Below are 23378 nucleotides of genomic sequence, written 5' to 3'. Positions count from 1 at the left end.
GGGTCGCGATGCAGAAATCGCAGACATCAAGGAGCGGTCGAGCTGTTCTTTTTCATATATTTACCCCTCTAGACTTTTTAAAAAAAATTTGTTTGGACCGATTATTCATCATCTAACATATCGGGGAAAATGCGACAGTAACAAAAAAAAAAAAAAAAAAAATACAATTTAGCGATAGTTATGAGGTAGATATCCGTCACTTTTAAGTTACAGACCCCATTTTTTTCATTGTGATAAAAATGACATCTTGAATACTAAATTACCTTGTTTTCATGGCTGGGTTGTATCAAAAACGGTTGTGCAACGTCTGTAAACGGTGGTTTCCAGGGTAAAACGGGCAAATTAAAAATAGTTTGGGGGCTTAATGCGCGATGAACCTGCTATGACATTCTATCAAACACAACAGTTGTTTTGGCTTAAAATACAGCAGTTTCTTTTAAAGAGGAGTGCAAGAGCAGAAACTGCTTTTTCAGTCTCGTCTGTGTTTTCCGCCATATATATTTTTTGTCCCCACAATTAAGGATGCAAAACACATTTCTAAAATATCAGGACTTTTTTTTATTATTATTCAGTTTTTTTCTCCAAACATTACATGGAATCTCAATAAATGATACAGTATATATACATACACATAAGTGTATTTCTTTACCTAAAAAGTCGAGGGTCATGATACAATGCAGCTGTGCGTTTTCAAGACAGGGTTACATTATGGACGTTTTACGTTGCCTGTGCTACCGGACTTTTCCACAATTCCGGGTGACATATTGGGTGTTTGGGTTCAGAGTTTGGGACGGTGTATGAGCTGCCGGGTTGAAAATATGGTGGCGAGGGGAGCAGCAGTATCTTCTTCTGGAAGAAGCAGTGCAAATTAAACGTTTAGCACATCTGTTCTAGCTAACACGTCACAAAGAGCAAACAGCACCTCGGTGAACCCAGAGTCAGTCTTTTTTTTCCGAACTGGGATCGTACTTATACCTGAAAAAGTAATAAAATACGGAAACAAATATCATACTGTTTTTTTGGAGACACTCATGAACATGCTGCTCTTGAACCATTCCAGCTGTGCGCGTGCGTTGAACGCTGAGCGTCATTGTTGAATGAAACCTTGACAATTTGTTACACATCTTTGGTACGGACCAGAAAGGTGATCCATGTCAATCGTTTAAAAAAAACAAAAACAAAACAAGAACAAGGAGACATAACAGTGATTCTGAGTGTTGGATTCATGTACGAAGCGAGCAAATGTTTTCCAGTTTGGAAGTGGTAACCTTGTGGACCAGGTGAGTGAGTCTAAGGAATCTCCCTCATAAAGTGAGGTTGGGCCTCGACGTTCTCTTAGACCCATGGAGGAGTCGTGGCGCACTGAGAGAAATGATGTGTGACGCTTCCAGGTTGCCTTGGACGTCTACATCATCCCCAGCTGCATTAACGTGTTGGCGTACGCCATGGGCTTGACATTCGGATGAGGCTGGAAAACAAAGGGAGGAGGAAAATGAGACTCACAAACTGAGGTCTGAATCTTTGGGAGTACACAGATGCACCATACTGACCACGGCAGTGAACTGGTGGAACTCTGGCTTGAGATCAGATCCCCTGAGGTGGATAAAAGCTCCTTTGTTTCCCATCTGGTCACTAGGGGGCGGGAGAAGACCAGAAACGTTAGGAGGTGTCAGGACCCCATTGCCCAAAGTGGGGTAAAGGCTACTCACCAGTAGTTGGGCGCCGAAAAGACTGTGATGCACTTCCCTGAGTGAGTGACCTCGTAGCCCTCCGCCTTGACTTCGTGACTCCGAATGATGAAATCCAGCTTGTTCTGATCCAAGAAGCGCTCCGTCACGTCGGGCCCAAACTGGCAGCTGACGCCTCGCTTGCTTATCGACCGCCCGTTCTGCATAAAACTCAAACTTCATTCATCTGAGGAGTATGTTAAAAGACGCGTAAAGAGTTTAGAGCGTTGCTGACCTGAGGCTGGGGGTCCGACCAGAGGAGATCACACATGGGACCTGCAAGTCACACATGAAAGGAAGATTGTAATATGCCCTCCAGACAATGACACTTACTCATGAGTTTTATGGCGTGTATTCTTGAGTAACCTTTAAATCAAATCCACCATATAATCATTTAGTCTAATACTTTTAAGAGCTTTTACCTCATATAAAGGGCATGCTATTGACAAGGATTCAGTGTGAATATTAATCTATTATTGTATCTAATCTAGTTTAAACTGTTAAGAATAATAACTTGCAGCCCAGTTCAATGTCACATTGAGATGTTACTTCGCCCTGGTGGGGCTCAATTAAAACAAAGAAAAACTGCAATTAGTTGAACCAGAAGTAGCCTCAGAACTGTTTATCAAACCTGTGTAAATGAATAAAGTATATCAATATCCAAGAAGTGGCTCTCAGTTTATTGAGTAGAACATAGAACTTGGATCATTCGCGATTCGGCCGTGGAAGATTTGAGAACGATTCACAAACATCCAAATTCTGATTATTTAATTAAACCAGGTAAAGCAGAACTAAAATACAGTCAGTGCCGTCTTCGGGACGCAATGAGGAACGGACCGAGAGTAAATATCATGTTCAACTCATGCCGCTAGATAAAAAAAAACAATAATTCCTGACTGCGGCTGACAGCCGCTACAAACAACGCCCAGTTGCTTGTTGCTACAAACATTTGGCCACATAATGCTACGGCAGATATCACGTATATATAGAACTAGATGCGAAATGACAGACGGCGGCGTTAGAATATGTATAGAGAACTAGATGCGAAATGACAAGACTTGCCGGCGTTGGTAAACAGCCGCCATCTTAAAGCAGCAGACTCTCTGGAAGGTTGTTGTAGCGAACCTTCCGAGCGAATCTAATTAACTTTTTATCTAAAATATTTCAAAATCGACAAAATCTTGACTTGAATCTATCTTTAAATGATGAAACAGTTTTAAAACATTCACATGTCGAAAGTAGAAGGGAAATTATTACTGGTGCACGATAATTATTGGTCCGATAATAGGAATTATGATGTCATCCCAATAAATCCAATAACATAATTAATAGGACCGATAATACAGTATGAACTGTGCTCGCTGGCTGGGAAAATCATTCAGTTGACCATTTGCGGGGCATTGCGGCCACCTGCCGGTCAGAATAATTTGCTGCATCTATAATTTGGCCCACCAACTCAAGTCACTTTACACAGTGCTGTGTCTAGCCGTTAGCATTGACAATCGTGAATGCTTTCTGTTACTTACGTTTCCGCCTCGGAAATATATGTCTGTAAGTATTTATGTTTACTATAACATATGGATGTGCAATATATGTTTACTTCGGTGGTGAAGGGTCATATGTACAGAACTTCATAAGTTGTTGTGTTATAGAAGCCAGCTAATGCTTAAGGCTAGTAGCTCAAGCTAGTGTGCTATGCTATACATACATATAATATTTGTCGTGTAATGTTAGTCCTGTCAACATGCTTGGTAGGATTTTATACTATGCAGAGAATAAACCTCATACTTTATTGAATATGGGTTCACTCACTGCCGTTTATACTGATTATTATAAGGCAAGCCATTATTCATTTTTGTTCTACCATATTTTTGTTATGAGGAATGAGTGATAAACCTTACTATATAATGTTTACAGTGTTAGTTATAAGTTAGTAAGTTATTGAAAGGCCTTTTGGTTATTGATAGGCTTGCTGTCCTGTCTCCCAGGTTAAGAAAGTTGTTTCATGGACCAAGACCACAAAAGTCTCCTGTAGCACCAAATATTTTTATCTGATAACAAAGCACAATACCTGTTGAGTTTATGTTTTAGTTGAGTGCTCATTGTTCAGGAAACACATCTTCAATTATATTGACTAACTGATTGTGATTGACTAAAATTATATTTATTTGAAAAAATAAATATTGACACTTTATTTGAAGTCAAGACTGTTCTTGTCTTTGTTTTGTTCATTATAATAATGTTCATGTCATTATGAAACTTCTGGTGAGATCAAAGACAAATCTATGTTGAATCCACCATTATTATTTTTTTTAAACCTCCAGGTGTTCAAAACCTCGGGTGAATATACATTTAAAAAATTTATATTTATTATCGGTATTGGCTTTGAGGAGCAGGAAGTTATCGATATCGGTATCCGTTTCAAAAAATGGATATCGTGCACCCCTAGAAATTATGGAATAACGGGAGCAATTTTAACAACTTTAACGGTTGAATCACAACATTAAATTAATTGACTGTAGTTTAAAGCTCCTGATACAGAATGGGGACTTGAGTTATAACTTGACACTGAAATTTTAGTTTGCTGTAGCCTGAGAGGATTTTTGAACAATTTTGGAACTAATGTACAAAATATTAAAACCAGGGTGAGGGGGTGAATCAATAAATGATTTATAATCGAATCATAGCCTCTGAATCATAATCGTGATTGAATCGTTAGGTGTCCCAGAATTCCCACCTCTAATTATAACTATCTGAATTTGAGAAAAAATGTAAAACGAAATAAAACTGTAATGAAAAATACCCAAATTTATACATCCATGCAGACATCCCCACAAAAATACATGCGCACACCCAAACCAGAAACCAACAAAAACCTCACCAAAATCTCTCATCACCCACCCACCGCACCTTCTCATCGAACACACACTTCCTACTGCAGCACAAATAAATATACACATACATACAGTACATAAACCCTCCCGTGCGCAAAACACACACGACCACACCTACACACTCACCCACCCACCAATCTAAACGCACCAACACACCCCACTGCCCTCAGAGTACCCGAGTCTGGAGGCTGTCTGTTCCTCTCAATCTTCCTGAGATCCTCCAACGTGACGCCATCTTCACTGAACAGCCCACCGTGCATGACCTGAGCCAAAATAAATCAGTTTCTGGCTGTTCACTACTTAGGATGAAACGCTCCACTGCCAAAATACAGAATTGACGTGACTGCCCCTTTAAGGACAAGTACTAGTGGTCTACCTACCAGAATTTTGCTGTTGATGCACTGGGCTAGCGGCAGCCACTGGAAGACTTCGCTGAATAGCTGGAACATTTGCGCGGTGTACTTGGCCTTAACTTCACCTTCAAAGCCATACATTTGGTTCATGTTGTCCGTTTCATGGTTACCTGCCAGTCAGCCATCTTAAGTTAATCCTACATTATTCACAAAGTGTTACAGGCTGATGCACCTTATACTACTAAACGCTTACCTCGAAGCAAATGAAAGTTGTCAGGAAAGAGCAGCTTGAATCCAAACAAGGTGAGAATGACCTCCACTGAAAAAGAGCCACGGTCTACAAAGTCACCATTGAAAAGCTGAGTTCAACCCGGTTAAGAAGATTTTAAGAAATGCTTAGAATCCTGAAATGGAAAGTCAAAAAGGATACATATGGATTGCTCTCTGCCGGTAGGCCGTTCAACTCGAAGATATTAAGGAGATCGTAGTACTGCCCGTGCGTGTCGCCGCAAATTGTTATTTTTTCTGCCTGTTGAAAAAACATTGAGAGCTGAAGAATAGAAGTATGGATTTTATTTCTAACATGATAAATGATGGAACCGAACCCCTAACTCATTGGCTGCCATTCATTGTCAATGGCAGTGAACAAGTTAAAATACAGTGAACTCTCCCACTTCGTAGTGAATTGAAGGCTGTGAAACCCTTGTGAATGGTGAAACCCGCGATGTGGAGTACCCCCTGAATTTCCCTGTATGTGTACATGCATGCGCATATGCAAAACCAACGGAATGTACACTCCAGGCATGAAAATGGGTCAGGGGTTAAAAAGGTGAGAAGGGTGTGGAGAAAATATGTTCCTGTAGGGCTGTTCCAAACGACTAATTTTCTCCCGATTAGTCAGCCGACTATTTTTACAATTACGGTAGTCGACTAATAATTTTTTATTTATTTATTTTTTTTACTAATTTAGCAATATTATTTTTGTTGACGCTTATTATTTCACAAAAACATTTTGGAACACTAACATTATTTATTAAAATACAAATAAACATGTAAATAACAATATTAATCACACATGAACACTGAGGTGAAATGCTGATAGTAAGCCTGAACGATATTGAAAAAAAAACTATCATTTTTATCATTCTATCATTTTTGGGGAGTTTGCGATATTATATTGCGATATTAAAACGAGAAAATTTTCACCAAATAACTCGAACAGCTCCGTTCGGGATAGCTGCACTGTTACCACAGTTTGGTCGCGTTGCCTAGCAGGAGGGAGAGTGAAGAAAAACAGTTGGGTCGCATTGCCTAGCAGGAGGGAGAGTGAGACACTGCGGTGCTGTACGAGCATTAAGCAGAAAAACATGAATGTATGTTGTTTTTAAATAAAAACCCGATCCTTTTCACCCAATTCCGATGCTCTGAAAAATGGTGCTGTCGGCCCTAATTTTTATAACTCCGTTTAATCCAGGATCTGCACACTTGCTGCGTTCATGAAGTAAAACAAAAGTTTAAATGTTGAAAAAAAGAAAAAAAAATTGCACGTCCTGCAATGTGACTATTGCGCATGTGCACGTTGCGATGGCCATGTTCAAACGATATATTGTGTTGGCTTAGCTGATAGCATTTACTAGTGCGAAAGAATGGAATGTAAACAGATTCAGAACACTGACTATGCCTTTCCAAAATTATTCAAAACAATTCTTATTAAAAAAAAAAAAAAAAATGTCTAGCATTATTATTATAGTACACTACTATATATAATTATATATTATAGTATTAATTCTGGCGTATGTGGGATTAACTCTAGAAATCGTTATTTATATGACAAATGTGGCGTGCTTTTGTTTTGAAATGTTCACCGGAAGTACGCTCGCTAAACCGCTAACAACTTTACACTCCGCAAAAAGCACTTTTCGTCATTGCTTGTGGTGTCACTAATGGTTTTTTCCCCCTTATTTTTACATTTGCAACCAGCGATTTTTCATGTTTGAAGTGTCACCTTTTATCAGGAAGTTTGCGTTTTGGAAAAGACTGCCAATATTTTATAGCGTGCTAAAGTAGATTGTCTTTTTTTCCCATTAGTCTCAGTGCAGCAATGCTAACGTTTACAGTGTTTAATATATGTGTTTTCTTATTTTGTATTTGTGAACTGTAATTCTATGGCGTGTTGTTGACCATTAAACATCTGGACACAACAACTGGAGTCTCATATGTCACCTACACTCACGCACAAATGTATGCAAGCACGCGGTGATAAAACGCAGCCATGAAAATGACCGCCCTCATTTTTATTTACCTTGCGATAAATGGACTCATTGCACATTTTAATTCCTTTTTTTTTTAATAAAGCTCTAAACAAATCGTTCAAACACATATGTCCACAATTCTGAAACTGTTATATACACTTTTAAACGAAATAACGAATGCATAAATAAAGATATTAGCTCTAACACAAAAATACCTTATGTTGGTCTTAACAGGGAACAGCTGGATTCAGCTTCACTGGTTACGGCACATTCATTGTTCCCACTAGAGGGCAGTGTATCCACCCAAATCAATAAAACTAAATGCAACACTTTCAAAACAAACTATTACAACGTCACTAATTAAACCAATCTTCGAAGCAGTAAAATTTGATTCCAATCTTTTTTCTAATCGAATTACTCGAAGTAATCGATCGCAGGCCTCGATTTTATGTTTTATTCATGGGACACCCTGTGTAGGCTCTTGTTGCTTCCTGAGACTCGTTGTTGATGTGATGTTTCGCTTCAGTCTCGTTTCAGTGCTTCGTTTGAATTTTTTTTTACAAATATTTTTTCTTCGATTAATATTTTCAAACCTCTGCAATGTACTCAGACCGCAATTGCAGAGACCTCGAAGTGTGAGGGTTCACTGTTTACTTTTTCATATTATGTGAAGGGTAGTAGGAATAAAACGTGCTTTCTCTTCGTTGTCCTTATTAACCTAAAAATAAAGACAAACTTACCGCTTCTATTGTGACTTCTACAAGACTTGGTAGTTTGGATAAAAGGTCTTTTACTTGCACCAAAATCTGCAAAAGACAAAATTTTATTCCATATTTACTCGTCAGCCTCATGGCTTTTCACCACCAGCGACGCCTTACCTGATATGCGCACTTTCTGTGCAGTTTCTTCTGTTCCTTGAACCAGTCCATCATTTCCTTCATGAACTTCAAGGTGACCTTGCCGTCCTCCAGTTTGGGACCCGTGTAGTCATCTTCAATTGCTGCGACAAGACAGTGGTATCATTTGAGAATGACGCTTATGCATGCCTCCATCCAACCATCTATTTTCTCCCACTCTCAAAGTTTTAATTAAGCCGTTCCTCCACAGAATTTTTTTCCTTTTATACGACTCAGTTTCTTTGTGCATGAGTAGTCAAATTTTTTCACACTTACTCATGCTTTCAATATCAAGCGAATCGACCACCGACTTTTTGATCTCGTCGCTAGCGATGGCTCTCTCGAAGGCTTTCTGTTTGACGATCTTGTTACATTCCTGGTACTTCATTTTCGCGTCCTTGTCGTTCGGTCGAACGCGTACTACCTGTTGTCACACAAAAAAGACATTAAATTTGTGTTTGCAATAATTGAAATCCAACAGAAACATGATACAAAAACACTTTAATACCAAACTCTTTAGAAAAAAATTGCAGTATTACTTTTACAATGCAAATAGTAGACATGACACCCACACTCACACTAGGGCTGCAGCTATCGATTATTTTAGTGGTCGATTAATCGATGAACTAGTTCGATTAATCGAGTAATCGGATAAACATGGAAAATTAAAATACCTGAGCTGGACCTCACACGGTATAAAAAATAAAAGTAAAAAATGAGGATCTACATATGTACAACAAAAGAACAATTCGCTTACTTACATAGCAAAAGTAGCTAGCTTAAATGCTATGAAATACTTTTTTCTTTTTTTGAACAATGCTCTTTCCAAATGGTTCAGACTCATATTCCCACAAAAATTGGCTAAATATACCTATAACTAAATTACGAATGGATTAAGAAACATTAGCTCAAACAAAAAACCTAACTTATGTTGTTCTTAACAGGGAGCAGCTGGATTTGTCCATGTAAAACGAGGCAGACTAGAGAGCAGTGTATCCACCCAAATCAATAAAACTAAATGCAAACACTTTCAAAAAAACAAACCATTACAACGCCACTTTAATTAAACGAATACTCGAAGCAGCAAAATTCGGATCTTTTTATCTAATCGAATACTCGAGTTAATCGATTAATCGTTGCAGCACTAACTCACACGCTCATCATGACATGACAGGATTAGCACATAATCCCTCTTTCAAAGTGTGGGGATTAGCTGTATATCGACTAGACGAGGCCTCGCCTCTTCTCTAGGCTGTCTTACCGTCTCATAGTCCTTAAGCGCGGCCTTGAACTTGCCCAGCGCCATGTTGGAGGTGGCCCGGCGGTAATACCCTTTGATATAGTTCTTGTCAATGTCGAGGGCCTTGGTGGCATCCGCCAAGGCGTACCCGTAGCATTCCGTGCGCAGGTACGCCAGGCTGCGGTTGCTGTAGTAGATTGCATTGGATGGGTTGAGCTCCAAGGCCTCTGAGTAATACTTGATGGCATTTTCATAGTCTTTATCTGCAAAAAAAAAAATTACAAAAGGTATGGTTACATGGACACTATTATTTGGATTAGAAGCCTGGTCAGAATAAAAATGCTTCATGTATACACCCCTTTCGCAATATTCTAAGATGATCCAGGCCATTCTGATCAAGATTCTATTCCGAACTGTGCCGACTGTGTAATCTGATTGGCGCACATGAAAACACTTTATTCCCAAATTTTGGAACAATCCATCCTTTCCGGTGATATCAGTACCGTATTTTTCGGATTATACGTCGCACCTGAGTATAAGTCGCACCAGCCACAAAATGCGCAATGAAGGGTATTGGCCCGAATATACGACGGTGTTTTTTGCATTGAAATGACTGAAAATGTGGGGGTCGTCTTATATTCGCGTTCTAGACGTTATACCCATTCACGACGCTAGATGGTGCCAAAAATCACTGAAGCAATGTTCTGTCATGACAGATCTCAGCGACTCTCAAGTTTAACCAGTTTGCATTATTTTATTGCAATGTTTTTCCTTATTCAGATTTGTTTCAAGACTACAGTTTAAGTTGGACTTCACGTTGATGGTTATTGCAGTTATTGCAATTTTGTTGTTTTATCACAATAGATTGGCTCGTGCAAATCAAGCAAGCAAATCAAGGTAATTGATCGGGCTCGGGCCGCGTCGGGCTTTAAAACCCGCGAGCCGGTCGGGTCGGGCTGTATTTTTTAGGCCCGATCTAACTTCTAGCGTCATGTAATGTTTGCATACCGTACAACTATTCAGCCTGTTGTTCTCTATTGTATTTTAAAATGCCTTTCAAGATGACATGTCCGATCTTGGTTCTGGATTCTATCAAATAAATTTCCCCTGTTCGAAGCAGTCTTTCAGGTCATCCGAGTGTTCGTTTTCAATTCAGGTAAGACGGCTAGACTGGATTGATGAAAAAAGACTGGAGGCAAACGATCATTACTGCTCAGTTTTAATTTCAGAAATTTCTGTTTGCATTAAATGACAGAACAAAAGCTGTGTGGATAAATGCACACCGAACAGAGAGCTCGGCGTTGCTTATATGCTGTACTTAAAAGGAGGTGTGTCTGTTTGGTGATAAATAGAGATGATGCCGATCAATCGGGTCCGATCACGTCATTTTCAAAGTATCAGACTCGGCAAAAAAATATCGGACATGCCTTTTTTTGACATATACAGTATATTTTTTAAATAAATCGTTTTCTAATTGTATTTCACGTTACAGACATAATATGTTACACTCATCCAGAGTCTTTAGTTTTGGCTTAAGGTAGGGTTATCAAATTTATCCCGATAATGGCGGTAATTAATTTTTTAAAAATTGTATCACGTTAAAATATTTAACGCAATTAACGCATGCGCTGCACAACCCACTCACGCATTGCCGCACTCAATCTGTAATGGCGCCATTTTACCTATATAGAGAGCTAAAAGGCAGCATAAAATGAGTAGAGTGAATCTTGGAAGCCTTTGGAGCCTTTTTTTAATTGGCTAAAGCCTTACAATCCCTCTCCCTACGATTAGAGCTATCGTGGGAAGCAATGTGGGGAAGCAAGGTAGTAATTGATCTTTTTCTTAACACCCTATGTTATATCCCAACGCAGAGAAGATATATCAATTGGTAGCACTACGCACAGTCATGGTTCCACTTCCCATCATGCATTTGGGCATGGCTACAGTATCATTTACTGAAAGCTCAACAAATACACTAGATGGCAATATTTAGTCACAATATACAAAGTCACATTTGTCCTTTAAGAATTACAAGTCTTTCTATCCGTGGATCCCTCTCACAGAAAGAATGTTAATAATGTTAAAAATGCCATCTTGAGGATTTATTGTCATAATAAACAAATACAGTACTTATGTACTGTATGTTGAATGTATATATTCGTCCGAGTTTAATTCATTTTTTCTTAATGCATTGCCAAAATGTATATGATCGCGAAAAATTATCGGGAATGATTGGAATTGAATCGGGAGCAAAAAAAAGCAATCGGATCGGGAAATATCGGGATCGGCAGATACTCAAACTAAAACTATCGGGATCGGATCGGGAGCAAAAAAACATGATCGGAACAACCCTAGTGATCAACTCTTCCTGCGGATCTTGCAAAATAGTTCATGAGCCTTGTTGGTTGGCAGTTAAAAGTCCATGATTATCTGAGGCAAAACTAACTATCAGCAGTTTCTGTGAAAAACAACTGTTCATGCTTGCAAGCATATCAGAAGATTGCATTAGGCGTGATGTATACTGACTTCACCTCCAAAAAATGCGACTTATACTCCGGTGCGATTTACCGTATTGGCCCGAATATAAGACGGCCCTGATTATAAGACGACCCCCTCTTTTTCAAGACTCAAGTTTGAAAAAAGACTTTTTGAACACCAAATTCATTTTTATACAGAAAATAATTACAGTACATCTGAAACAAATGATTATAACAATATATTTGAGAGAAAAACCATGTTATTTTGCCTAATTCAAATCTTAATATCTGAACATTTAAATATGTAAACTAAAGTGCAATCACATTCGTAAATGAATGGCTTCTGGTTTTTGAAATGTAAATAAACCTAATAAATCTATTGTGATAAAACAACAAAATTGCAATAACTGCATTAACCATCAAAGTCTAACTGTAACTGTAGTCTTGAAATAAATCTGAATAAGGAAAAACATTGCAATAAGATAATGCAAACTGGTTCAACTTGAGAGTAGCTGAGCTCTGTCATGACAGAACATCGCTTCAATGATATCTGGCGCCATCTAGCGTCATGAATGGGGAGAGTAGCTGAGATCTATCACACAGAACATCATCGCTTCAATGATATCTGGCGTCATCTAGCGTCGTGAATGGGTATAATGTCTAGATCGCGAATATAAAACGACCCCCTCTTTCTCAATCTTATTTCAATGCAAAAAAACACCGTCTTATATTCAGGCCAATAAGCTATATTTATTTAAAAGAAGTTAGCCAGAGAGAAGTCGGCCTGACCCGACCGTAATAAATCACACATAAGTCGCTCCAGAGTACAAGATGCACCCTCTGCCAAACTATGAAAAAAAACTGTGACTTATAGTCCGAAAATACGGTATATGCGTTTCTGTTATTCCAGAAGCTAGCAGAAGCAGTAAGCGCAACTTGCGCAAGACTAAACTGGCGTGTATATGAGACGAACACGTTGCTGGAAATATTAAAAGCTCTTAAAAGTGTTGAACGATTTGATGGCGGAAAAATAGGAAAAATACACCCAATAATGCTAACATTTAATGTCTAAATGAACAATGTTTTGTTGACATGGATGTCACTAGGGCTTTCTCTTCTTCTACTACTATTTTTTCCTGTTATATTTGGTCATGCAGCCTTCACAGGCTTTGGGAAAGATTAACCTTACCACATTGATAATTACGAGTACGTCCTGTTCATGTGCTTTTGTTGTAGTTGTAGCAAAAAGACATAGCAGACATGGACTTCATTTTGGTTTGTTGGTGGGAAAAACTGTTTCAGACCAATTAATTCATTTACAACAACAAAAAGAGAATGCATCAAAATCCAAACAATAGGTGTTTCTTGTAACTGAACATTTTAGCGAACACTTGGTTCAAAAATAAGATTTTTAAAATGTGTACACTACGTTATTATGCCGGTGTGAAAAAAATGTGCAAAGTGATGATAAATCTTCTTTAAAAACTTAGCTACTTACTGTATTTAGCTTAATTATGACACCACATGAACACAGCATCAATCTGCGCACGTCAAAATAATTTGTTCCGACTGATGTTCTGATGCATGAACACAGTGCATCCGATCATAATTTTAACGCTAATCGGATTAAAGAAATTTTGGCGATGTAAATATAACCAATAATGTGGCCAATATATGGTGATTTTGTCAATGACGAACTACCTTAAAATGAGACTTCTGTACTAGTTATGAAATCATGCGTCCATTGTGTAGTCCCTGACTAATTTAAAGGGAACCTCGGACTTAAGGACTTGTATGCTCTAATAAGCCACAATTGTTCTCTTTTAATAAAATACCGTATTGGCCCGAATATAAGACGATGTTTTTTGCACTGACATAAGATTGAAAAAGAGGAGGTCGTCTTATAACTGCGGCCTAAAAAAAAAAAAAAAAAAACAAAAAAAAAAAAACTGCGGCCTAGACATATACCCATTCACGACGCTTGATGGCGCCAGTCATCAATGAATCGAATGCTGAACGCGACTCGGGCGGCCAAAGCGAACCCCTGACACGAAGAAGAAAGTGGTAAGAAGGAAAAGAGAAGAAAATACCGGTAATAGAAGAGATAACCGAAAATGGAGAAACTTCGCGACAATTTGGAGAAAAGTGGGTCGAAGATTGGCCAGGTTAACCGGTGTTTGGCCATTCCTTACTACGCGGCGAAACGTCCTACACAATGCTCAGGGCGCTTGCATATGCATTCACACGCATGCGCACATCGGTTGGAAGCGGCGAGTACTCACTATTTTTGTTTTTATTTAGTTATTTAGAACCTTTTCACAGCCTCAAAGATACTTTTTGCATGTATTACCCTCTCATACTTTTAACCATTGTGTTTTTTTGTGTTAGCTTTGAAGCAGTTGACCACATTAGTCACGTAGCGTATTTAAACCGTCCTTATTTGACATAACTACATTTAAGTATTTTCTGCAGGCATTTCTTTAGTACGTTATTCCTGTATGCATCTAAACAAAACAAGTTTAGAGCACACGGTAGTAATTTAGGTGTCAAATTCGACTAATGTAGGACGTTTCGCCGATGTAGGACATTTTGGCAGAACACCGGCAGCTGAGGAGAAGTTATGACGCAAACTTCAAGTTGATGGTGATAAATGAGGCGGTGTCTTCAAACAACTGCAAAGCGGCTGTGAAATATGGTGTCACAGAGTGTAATGTACGGAGATGTAGAGCTCAAAAAGATCGCCTAAAAAATGCTCACAGTCAGAGAAAAGCTTTCCGTGGTCGTTTCTGTATAAAAATTAATTTGGTGTTCAAAAAGTCTTTTTTCAAACTTGAGTCTTGAAAAAGAGGGGGTCGTCTTATAATCGGGGTCGTCTTATATTCGGGCCAATACGGTATGTTATTAGAAACACATAAAACATTACCAATGATTTTGACCTACGGAGGGTGCCGTGCTTTATGCACGCAATGGACGCTCGGGGTGATGACATAGTTTATCACTTATTAGACGAACACTATCGGTCTTCTGCAATTCCTGCTACGCAGCGAGACGTCCAACACATGCGCACATTGGGTAAAAGCGGCGAGTACTTACTGTTTGCGTTTTTATTGAGTCTTTTATTATTTTCATTGCCTTAAAATACTTTTTGCATGTGTTTCCCTCTTATACTTTTAAGCATTGTGTTTTCTTGTGGTAGCTTTAAAGCAGATTGTTGATCCATTGACCACATTAGTAGGGTTGGGCATCGTTTGAAATTGAACGATTCTGGTTCCAAACGATTCCGATTCTTTTAAGAGGCAGGGTAAAAAAAAAAAGGCAGGGTCAAAACATTTATAGTTTAAAATAGAGCTGCAGCTATCAATTATTTTAGTAGTCGATTAATCGATGAACCAGTTAGTTCGAATAATCGAGTAATCGGATAAGGAACATGAAAAATCAAAATACCTAACTGAGCCTCAAATGGTATAAAAAAATAAATAAATGAGGATCAACGTACAGCAAAATAACAATTGGCTAACTTAGATAGCAAAAGTCTGCTAGCTTAAATGCTATAAAATGCTAAAAAAAAAAAAAAAAATTCTAATGCTTTTAACAAATGGTTCTGACTCCTATTCCCACAAAAAACGGCTAAATATACATAAAAACTAAATTACAAAGGCATTAAAAAACATTAGCCCAAACAAAAACTGATCTTAACAGGGGGAAGTTGGGTTCAGCCATGTGAAATGAGGCTGACAAGAGGGCAATATATCCACCCTAATCAATAAACTAAATGTAAACACTTTCAAAACAAACCATTACAACGCCACTTTAATTAGACGAATACTCAAAGCACAAAATTTAATTTGAATATTTTTTCTAAACGAATACTCGAGTTAATCGATTAATCGTTGCAGCACTAGTTTAAAATGTATTAGTTGATATTAATGTCATCTCAATTTGTTGTTTTTTAAATTATATGAATTTAGAATGTATTATTATTATTATTACTTATTATTAAAACAATATGAAATTTATTAATTATATGCACTTCTCACAGAGCTATTTTTAACTTGCATATAAATATCAGTCTTTGAACGTGAATGGGATGAAGTTTCTTTCCACTTAAGTGCACTTTCGCAAAGATGTTTATTTTTCAAAAGCTCGCGGAGAAAACATTTACACATATTCTTTTGCCATACATACTGGACTGTCTCAGGAAATTAGAATACACAATATTCTAATTTTTTGAGACAGTCCTGTGTATATATACAGGACTGTCTCAGGAAATTAGAATACACAATATTCTAATTTCCTGAGATTAGAATACACAATATTCTAATTTCCTGAGATTAGAATATTGTGTATTCTAATTTCCTGAGACAGTCCTGTATATATACACAGGACTGTCTCAAAAAATTAGAATATTGTGTATTCTAATTTCCTGAGACAGTCCAGTATACCTTAGCTGGGAGCTACGACGAAGCATTAGTATAAATTCTTCTATTGATTACAATTTGATGTAGATGAAGCAAAATAATAAGGTTTCCTTATTTGTAAAGCCGATTCTGTTGGTTTACAGCAGTGCTTCTCAATTATTTTCTGTTACGCCCCCCCAAGGAAGACGTAAATGTTTCGCGCCCCCCCAAACTCTCTGCCGCCACTGTAAACAGTACTATTATAAGTACGCCTCAGCCTAACATTGTGTCCTTTTTTTCTATTAAAGAAAAAAGTAACATAGATCAACTTATAATAAAGTATAACTTTATTAACATTGTTTTGTTTGTAACAGAAAAGACTTAACGCGTATCAATTTGCCTGAAGTAAAAATAAATAAATAAAAAAGTCACATCCAAACTGTAAAAATACACTCAAGGTACATTTTTGACCATTTGATACTGAAAAATAAAATGTAATAAAATCAGTAAATAATAACAAATTCAAATTGATTAGAAACATTTACTCTTCAAGACAACATGCCAAAAAAATCTGACCGAAAAAAACAAAACTGAATAGAAGGGGGAAAAAAGTGTCTTTGGACAGAAGGAAAGTTTTTATTTTCGCCGATTCACCACAGTGATCACTGGTTTACTGATATAACACTGACAAAGCGGGACGATTGTGACAATTGGGAATATTCGGCACGTTTTCGCTGAAAAACAATCAAGCGGCTTATCAATGAGATTGAGGTCTAATGTCTTTAAGTGGCGTCTTAACTGATTTGGCTTCAGACTCTCCGCTATAATCATTTTTAGACTCAGCAAACAGTGGTCTTTCCTCATTTCCCACTATATTAAAAGTCAAAGCCAAAAGGCAAACGGCCCGAAAAAAGCGCATTCTCGGCGGCCGAGGGAGAACCGTAGGTGAGGGCGGTGGTCGTGACGATCCCAAGCCGAAAACGGCACTTCTCGGCCGGACACGTGAGAACCGGAGAAGACAGTGGGTCACAGCGTGAGTCCAGCTCTACATGAGTCTCTTCCATGTGCTCTTGCTTACCTTCAAAAATACTGCACGCACTTTGAAAATGAGAGCGCCACTGCCACCCACGGAGTGGATGTGCAAGTACACTTTATTCTAGTACGGCCAAAGAAAAAAAAAAAAAAAAAAAAAGCATGTTTCCCGAGGTCACTCGCGCCACCCCTGGCATCGCTCTGCGCCCTCCTGGGGGGGCGCGCCCCACCATTTGAGAAGTACTGGTTTACAGACACATGCAATGTTTGTGTTGTGACAATATCAGTTAGGCCAGTGAGTGGCGCTGTAGGAGTGTGTACGTATAATGCGGAGAAGAAGAGATCAGAGCGTCTGGCTAGGATGCTATGTGATGTGATGCTATGTTTTTACTGCTACCAGTTCATTAAAAAAGTAATCGAATGCTTCATATGGCTGCTTCTTTCTAAATAAGCAACACAACAAATTTTAAAACAAAAATGCTTTTAATACTGTTGATTTTAACAGAGGCGTCTACTGGTTTAAGATGGTGGCTGTTTACTAACGCCAGTGAGTCATTTCAGCTAGTAGTGACAGTAACGTTAATCTTATATATTAGCACTTAACGCTCTTTATTAGCGCTTAGCGCTCTACTGCTTTAAGATGGCGGCTGTTTGCTAACGCTGCCCAGACGCGGCCTAGTCTGTCAATGTGCATCTAGTTCAACATACATGTGATCTCTATGAGACTCATCAGAGCTACCTGCAACTAACGTAGCATGTGCAGGCTAGTATTTAGCAACGTCGGCGTCGTTTGTAGCGGCTGTCTGCTGCAGTAAGTTTTTTTTTTTTTTTTTTTGCTTCTTCCTCTACGCACGTGACATCAGCGCGTTGTCCCGCATTAAAAGTAGTCCGAGCAAAACGTGATGCTTAGAGCTGTCAAAATAAACGATTACTCGAGGTGAATGAAATTACTCGGATCAGTTTTTAAACTCGAGTTACTCGAGTTGCTCGAGTATTCGTTTCAGCTCTAATGCATATACACAAAAGAAGCTGAAAGTATTACACAAAAGAAGCTGAAAGTAGTACTTTGGGTGTCAAATTCGCCTCTTATAGGACGTTTCGCCGGTGTAGTACATTTAGACAGAACACCGGTTTTGCCATACTCTCGTCTCATCCCGTCTTTCCTGTTCATACTGCTGCTTGTTTTGTGAATTATCAATAATGCGGTCATGCTAATTAATGTCAAATTGAAAGGGTTGAACAGATGTCATATTTATGTCGCTAGTCATACTCTGGAAGCCCGGCAGCGTAACACTGACGTCACTGCCCTGCGACGTCAACAACAATGGCGACCTACTAGTTAAAACTAATTTTACAAATTGTAATAAAACGAAAACGGCAAGAGGGGTTTCAATGTCAAATTATTCTAACTCTTAATAACGTTTATCTTTCAAGAATTACAAGTCTTTCTGTACGTCGATCGCTTTAATGATTTCATCCGCCAGTGGGTGAAACCTACAAAAGGCGGGGGTTATGTATTCAGTTCCTTATGTCTATGTGTGTGTGGTGCAGTAATATGTAATAGAACAGGTGATTCAACTGCGGGGTAATGAAGTAAAATGTGCCAGAGGTCGGTGATAACTGGATAACACATTAGTCTAAATAACTTAAATTTGTAGGGTAGGTGGTATGATGAGAAGAGAACGCATAAATGTCGCAGATGTCAGAAAAAATGGCGATGCTTTGCATTTGGCTGCTTTGGTGGAAGACTGCTCTGAGAATGGTCCTCTAGTTGACTATTAAATAACAAAGTGTTGCGTCATTTCTTAATGCACAAACTAGTATTGTCACAATACAAAAAAAAAAATAAAACAAAACAAAAAAACACTTTCAATACTACATAAATTAAAATATAAAAATAAAAAATTGTACTACTCCTCTTCCTTAAATAGCAGACAATGAGTTTGTTATTCCTTTAATATTACGAATTTACCTTGAAAGAAGTTTATTTACATATACCATTATGACTTTTTCCAAGTCAAAACTTTTGTTTAGATTAACAGGGGGGTCTTTTAAATGTTTTACCTGCGTCCCGAGACCCCCACGCTCGGTGACCGCTACTGTAAACATCACATTAAAGCGTGGTCCGCTCAATAAAATTCATTTGATTGACGACGAGGCTATGTCAGTGAACGCTGCTCACATGATGGTTCCGTTAATTCAATGAATATTCTAGCAACTTCGAAGCATACAGAGTAAGATCAATTATATTTTAACTTAAGCAAATCATACGGCCACGCATCCAAACTAACGAAACGGTACCGAATTTACTTTGACGTGAACTTGACTTGCGTGCGACAATGACTCACGCGGTTTAAAGAGCATACGACACCAGAAAAAAAGTCTTAAATGGCATTATTATGTGAATTAGAATCATATTTTGAGACGATTCGACCATATACAACAATTTAGCAAAGCGCAGATGACGAGAAATTAGTCTTTTAATCTGCCGGTTAGCCACACCTACAATTATAGGGCTTTAGCGTCCCCAACAGGTGGATGACGTCAGCGGTAGACTAGGCTCATCGGTTTTACTATTCAGCCCATTGAGGGAGAATTGTTCAGAACGAGGAAAACGAGACGAAGAGAGCTGCAAAATGTCATTGTTTCAGTCTCTCTACTCCCAATATTTTTACAGGATATTCTTTTTATCCAAGTATTTTCCCCAATAGCTATATAAATGGCTTGAGAAGGACCAGTCAGCCCGTCGAGGGGGAACTATTCACAATGAGGAAAACGCGACGAAGAGAGCGTCAAAATGTCATTGTTTCTGTCTCTTTACTTCAATATTTTTACAGGATATTCTTTTTATCCAAGTATTTTTCCCCAATAGCTATATAAATGGCTTGAGAAGGACCAGTCAGCCCGTCGAGGGGGAACTATTCACAATGAGGAAAACGTGACGAAGAGAGCGGCAAAATGTCATTGTTTCTGTCTCTTTACTTCAATATTTTTACAGGATATTCTTTTTACCCAAGTACTTTCCCCAATTGCTAAATAAATGGCATGGTCATGACAAATAACTTGTGCTAAATGGAATATAAAATAATAAAAATCCATTTATTCAAGACGACATGGCAAAATTACTCCATAATGGTCAAAACAGTCGACTTTACCTTTACTGTCACACCTGCCGAACGATATTTTATGACACCTAAATCGGACATATGTCATTTCCCTTCCCTGGCTTCGGAGAATGTAAACAGACCAGAAGGAGTGACAGCTAGCCGACATGCTAACCCGAACCGAGGGATGTTTCAAAGTCTTCGAAGTGGAAAATCACACATAACTAGCCTGGATTATTTGACACGACGACCCGGTTGTCGAGTTTCTTTGCGGATCGGCAAACCGCCCGGCGGAGAGCAATTTACAGTTCGTTCCCTGGAGGAGGGTGGCTGGAATTGTTGTGTAGCTAACGTGCTAACAGCTAACTGCTAATGAGCGTGAGGATAGCTTTTTACATGCCTATCAATGATCAAACGTAAGTAGTCCTTTATTTAAAGGAATTTTATAGTGTTTACTTTGTAATCACTGTATTCGTATTTGACATAATACAAAACAAGATGTTTACTCACTTCCTTGTAAGTCCAATGGTCCCACAGTAAATATCCACGGTGAATGGGAACCTTTTGAAACTCCAAAAAGGCGCATACGCCTCTCCCGCATACAGAATGATTTTTCTGCAGCCGTTTGGCTGGCGTGATGCAAAAAATAAAAGTATTAATCCGCAAAATCAGCTGAATCCTTCGTCCTCATACACAACAGTACACTGTAGCGTGAAGAGGACGTCTTCTACCGTACACGTCACAGCGCCCTCCTCCTCAATGCGAGACCGAAGCCGGAAGTCACTCATTTTCCTGGCGCGGGATTCAAAAAACTAAATAAATATAGCGATCGCTTCCACACACATCCAAGCGGTCCATATCATTCAGGAGCATAAAATACCGCGTGTATTATGAAATAAACATGCTTTTTCGTGTCACAAGCACTTTAAGACGCTGTTAGCCTGAGCTAGCCGCTTACAAGAGCCCAATGAATGGGCTTCACGCGCCTCGTTAGCTTTGCTTCATATTGACGTGTGACTGCGATCGGGGCCGTTTATAAGCCGACATTTTGCCCCCTTCTACGAAAACCGGTAACGCCGTCGTCTGCTTTCGGCCGCCGACGCGGACCGCCGACTTGACAGCGTTGCCAGCTCACCTTTAAAGTATTTATTGGCCTTCTCCTTGAGCAGCTCGGCATCGTTTACTCCCTCCGCCATCTTCTTCACGCTGCCGTAATCCGACGCGTACGCCATTGACGGACTGTCGCAAAGGTCGCAAAGTTGTGGCATGAGTTTTCTTGCTCGCGTTGAACATGCTGTTTTAAACTTTGTTTTATTTTGATGAAGAGAGTAACAAAATTAGCCGAAGGCATTATTTCACTAAGATGGAATGCGTGTGCAAGCTAACATTTATTAACACAACAGACGACGCTAAAGGATGGCTTCTGGTAAAATATTACTATTGCAGTGTCTATTTATTTTAACAATTGACTGTGTTGATTATTATTTATGGAATAAAATTGAACTAAAAAGGTAAATTGCGTATTATGCTTTTGTATTGCGCGTTATCAACCAGTAGGGAGCGTTACTGACATGGAAATCTGCCATTAGCTCACCCTACAACGATTTACGTAACTATTGCCTGCTATTGAAAACGATAGACATCCAATTCATTTAAAGTTGGAGACAAGCTGTGAAGTCCATCTTCAGGTTCCATTGACAGCGCTATACGTCCAATCCATATTGAATGGGTAGGGTAAAAGGTCGCTCCCTCCCGGTCAAAAGGGATTGGACGTCTAGCGTCGTCAATGGCGGCGGTTGAGTTAATAATAGTGGGTTAAAATTGGCCAAAAAGGCAAGTAACATTTTGGTTCCAGGGAACGACGAGGAAACTGTTTTTTTTTTTTTTTTTTTTTTTTAAACAACCTGTTTAATAGTAGTTCTATTTATCAACCAGCAGGGAGCACTAAAGATATTTACCAGACATTTTTGTTGTTTGTAAGTATCTAATTCTAACTTTCACACGCTTTTGGCCTTAAATATGATAGCACACCACCAAACAAAATTTTCTAAACAGTATACTGTATTAAAATAGTGATGATCTTGTCTTAGTTTAAGCATAAATGTAAACAAGTAATAAATCTGTGCATGATTCTTAAGATACTCTGTTAATTAAAAAAAAAAAAAAAAATCAAAAAATTTGGACCAATAAAGTGAAATTGGGTAATACAATACTGGTTGGAAATGCTGATCTAAATGCATTAGAAGAGAATGTGAGTTATTCGTGCAGTCAACCTCATGATAAAATGTTAGTTCTAACCGTGTCATTAGTGTACATGGTGGGAATTTACAGTTTGAAATGCTGTTAAATGACTTGAAAAAAAAACAAGCTTGCAAACATCTTCACACAAATTTCTTTTGGTCCTCTTCCAGGTGCCTTCAGGCATGAGGATGTTGCTCTGGAAATTTCCTGCCATCTGAGCGCAGCGGGTAGCTGCCGGCCTCCACAGATGTCAGAGTAAAGGGGACAAACAAAGTGCAGGTGCTCATCCTCACAAATGTATGCACACATGGACTTTTTTACAAAAGCTTTGGTAGGCATATTTTGGTTTTGGGTGAAATGTCAGGAGCAACCAGGATACAGGACAACATTTCAGTTCTTGAATAATTGAGAAAAAATTACAAAAGGATGCATTTCCAATTATATACTGTATATCTACTTGCATACCTTACTGTGACTCCCCCAGGCTTTGTATAGTTCCATTCTTGAATATTAGCTGTTCAGCGCCTTATTAGAGAATAGCAAATTGTGCAAAATGTACTTGAGCATTTGCCTTCAAAAGTTTAGACAAGGTAAAAATATCTTATTTTTCGGACGATAAGTTGCACATGAGTGAGTAGAAGTCGCACCAGCCATAAAATGCTCAACGAAGAGGAAAAAAACCTATATAAGTCGCACTGGAGTATAAGTCGCATTTTTGGAGGGAAATTTATTTGATAAAATCCAACACATAGAACAGATATGTCA

General features: G+C 38.6%; 1 protein-coding gene across 2 annotated transcripts; it reads right to left on the bottom strand.

Moving 5' to 3' along the window:
- Positions 1-536: 536 nt before the first annotated feature.
- LOC130911228 (serine/threonine-protein phosphatase 5-like) lies at positions 537-21604 on the bottom strand. 2 transcript variants are annotated; one of them, XM_057829061.1, is made up of 13 exons: positions 20883-21272; positions 9384-9625; positions 8399-8546; positions 8105-8226; positions 7967-8032; positions 5405-5503; positions 5228-5333; positions 5002-5144; positions 4797-4884; positions 1963-2003; positions 1710-1888; positions 1551-1632; positions 537-1468 (listed from the first exon to the last, which is right to left on the bottom strand). In XM_057829061.1, exons 1-13 carry the CDS (start codon positions 20971-20973, stop codon positions 1406-1408), a joined length of 1470 nt encoding a protein of 489 aa, XP_057685044.1. In that variant the 5' UTR covers positions 20974-21272; the 3' UTR covers positions 537-1405. The 2 variants fall into 2 exon arrangements, with proteins under 2 accessions (XP_057685044.1, XP_057685043.1); XM_057829060.1 differs by lacking the exon at positions 20883-21272 and adding an exon at positions 21508-21604 and having other exon boundaries at positions 538-1468.
- Between the last annotated feature and the right edge of the window lie 1774 nt (positions 21605-23378).

Source organism: Corythoichthys intestinalis, unplaced genomic scaffold (genome assembly GCF_030265065.1).
Source record: "Corythoichthys intestinalis isolate RoL2023-P3 unplaced genomic scaffold, ASM3026506v1 HiC_scaffold_23, whole genome shotgun sequence".
Lineage (NCBI taxonomy): Eukaryota > Metazoa > Chordata > Actinopteri > Syngnathiformes > Syngnathidae > Corythoichthys > Corythoichthys intestinalis.
This window is presented reverse-complemented; position numbering and strand designations above follow the sequence as displayed.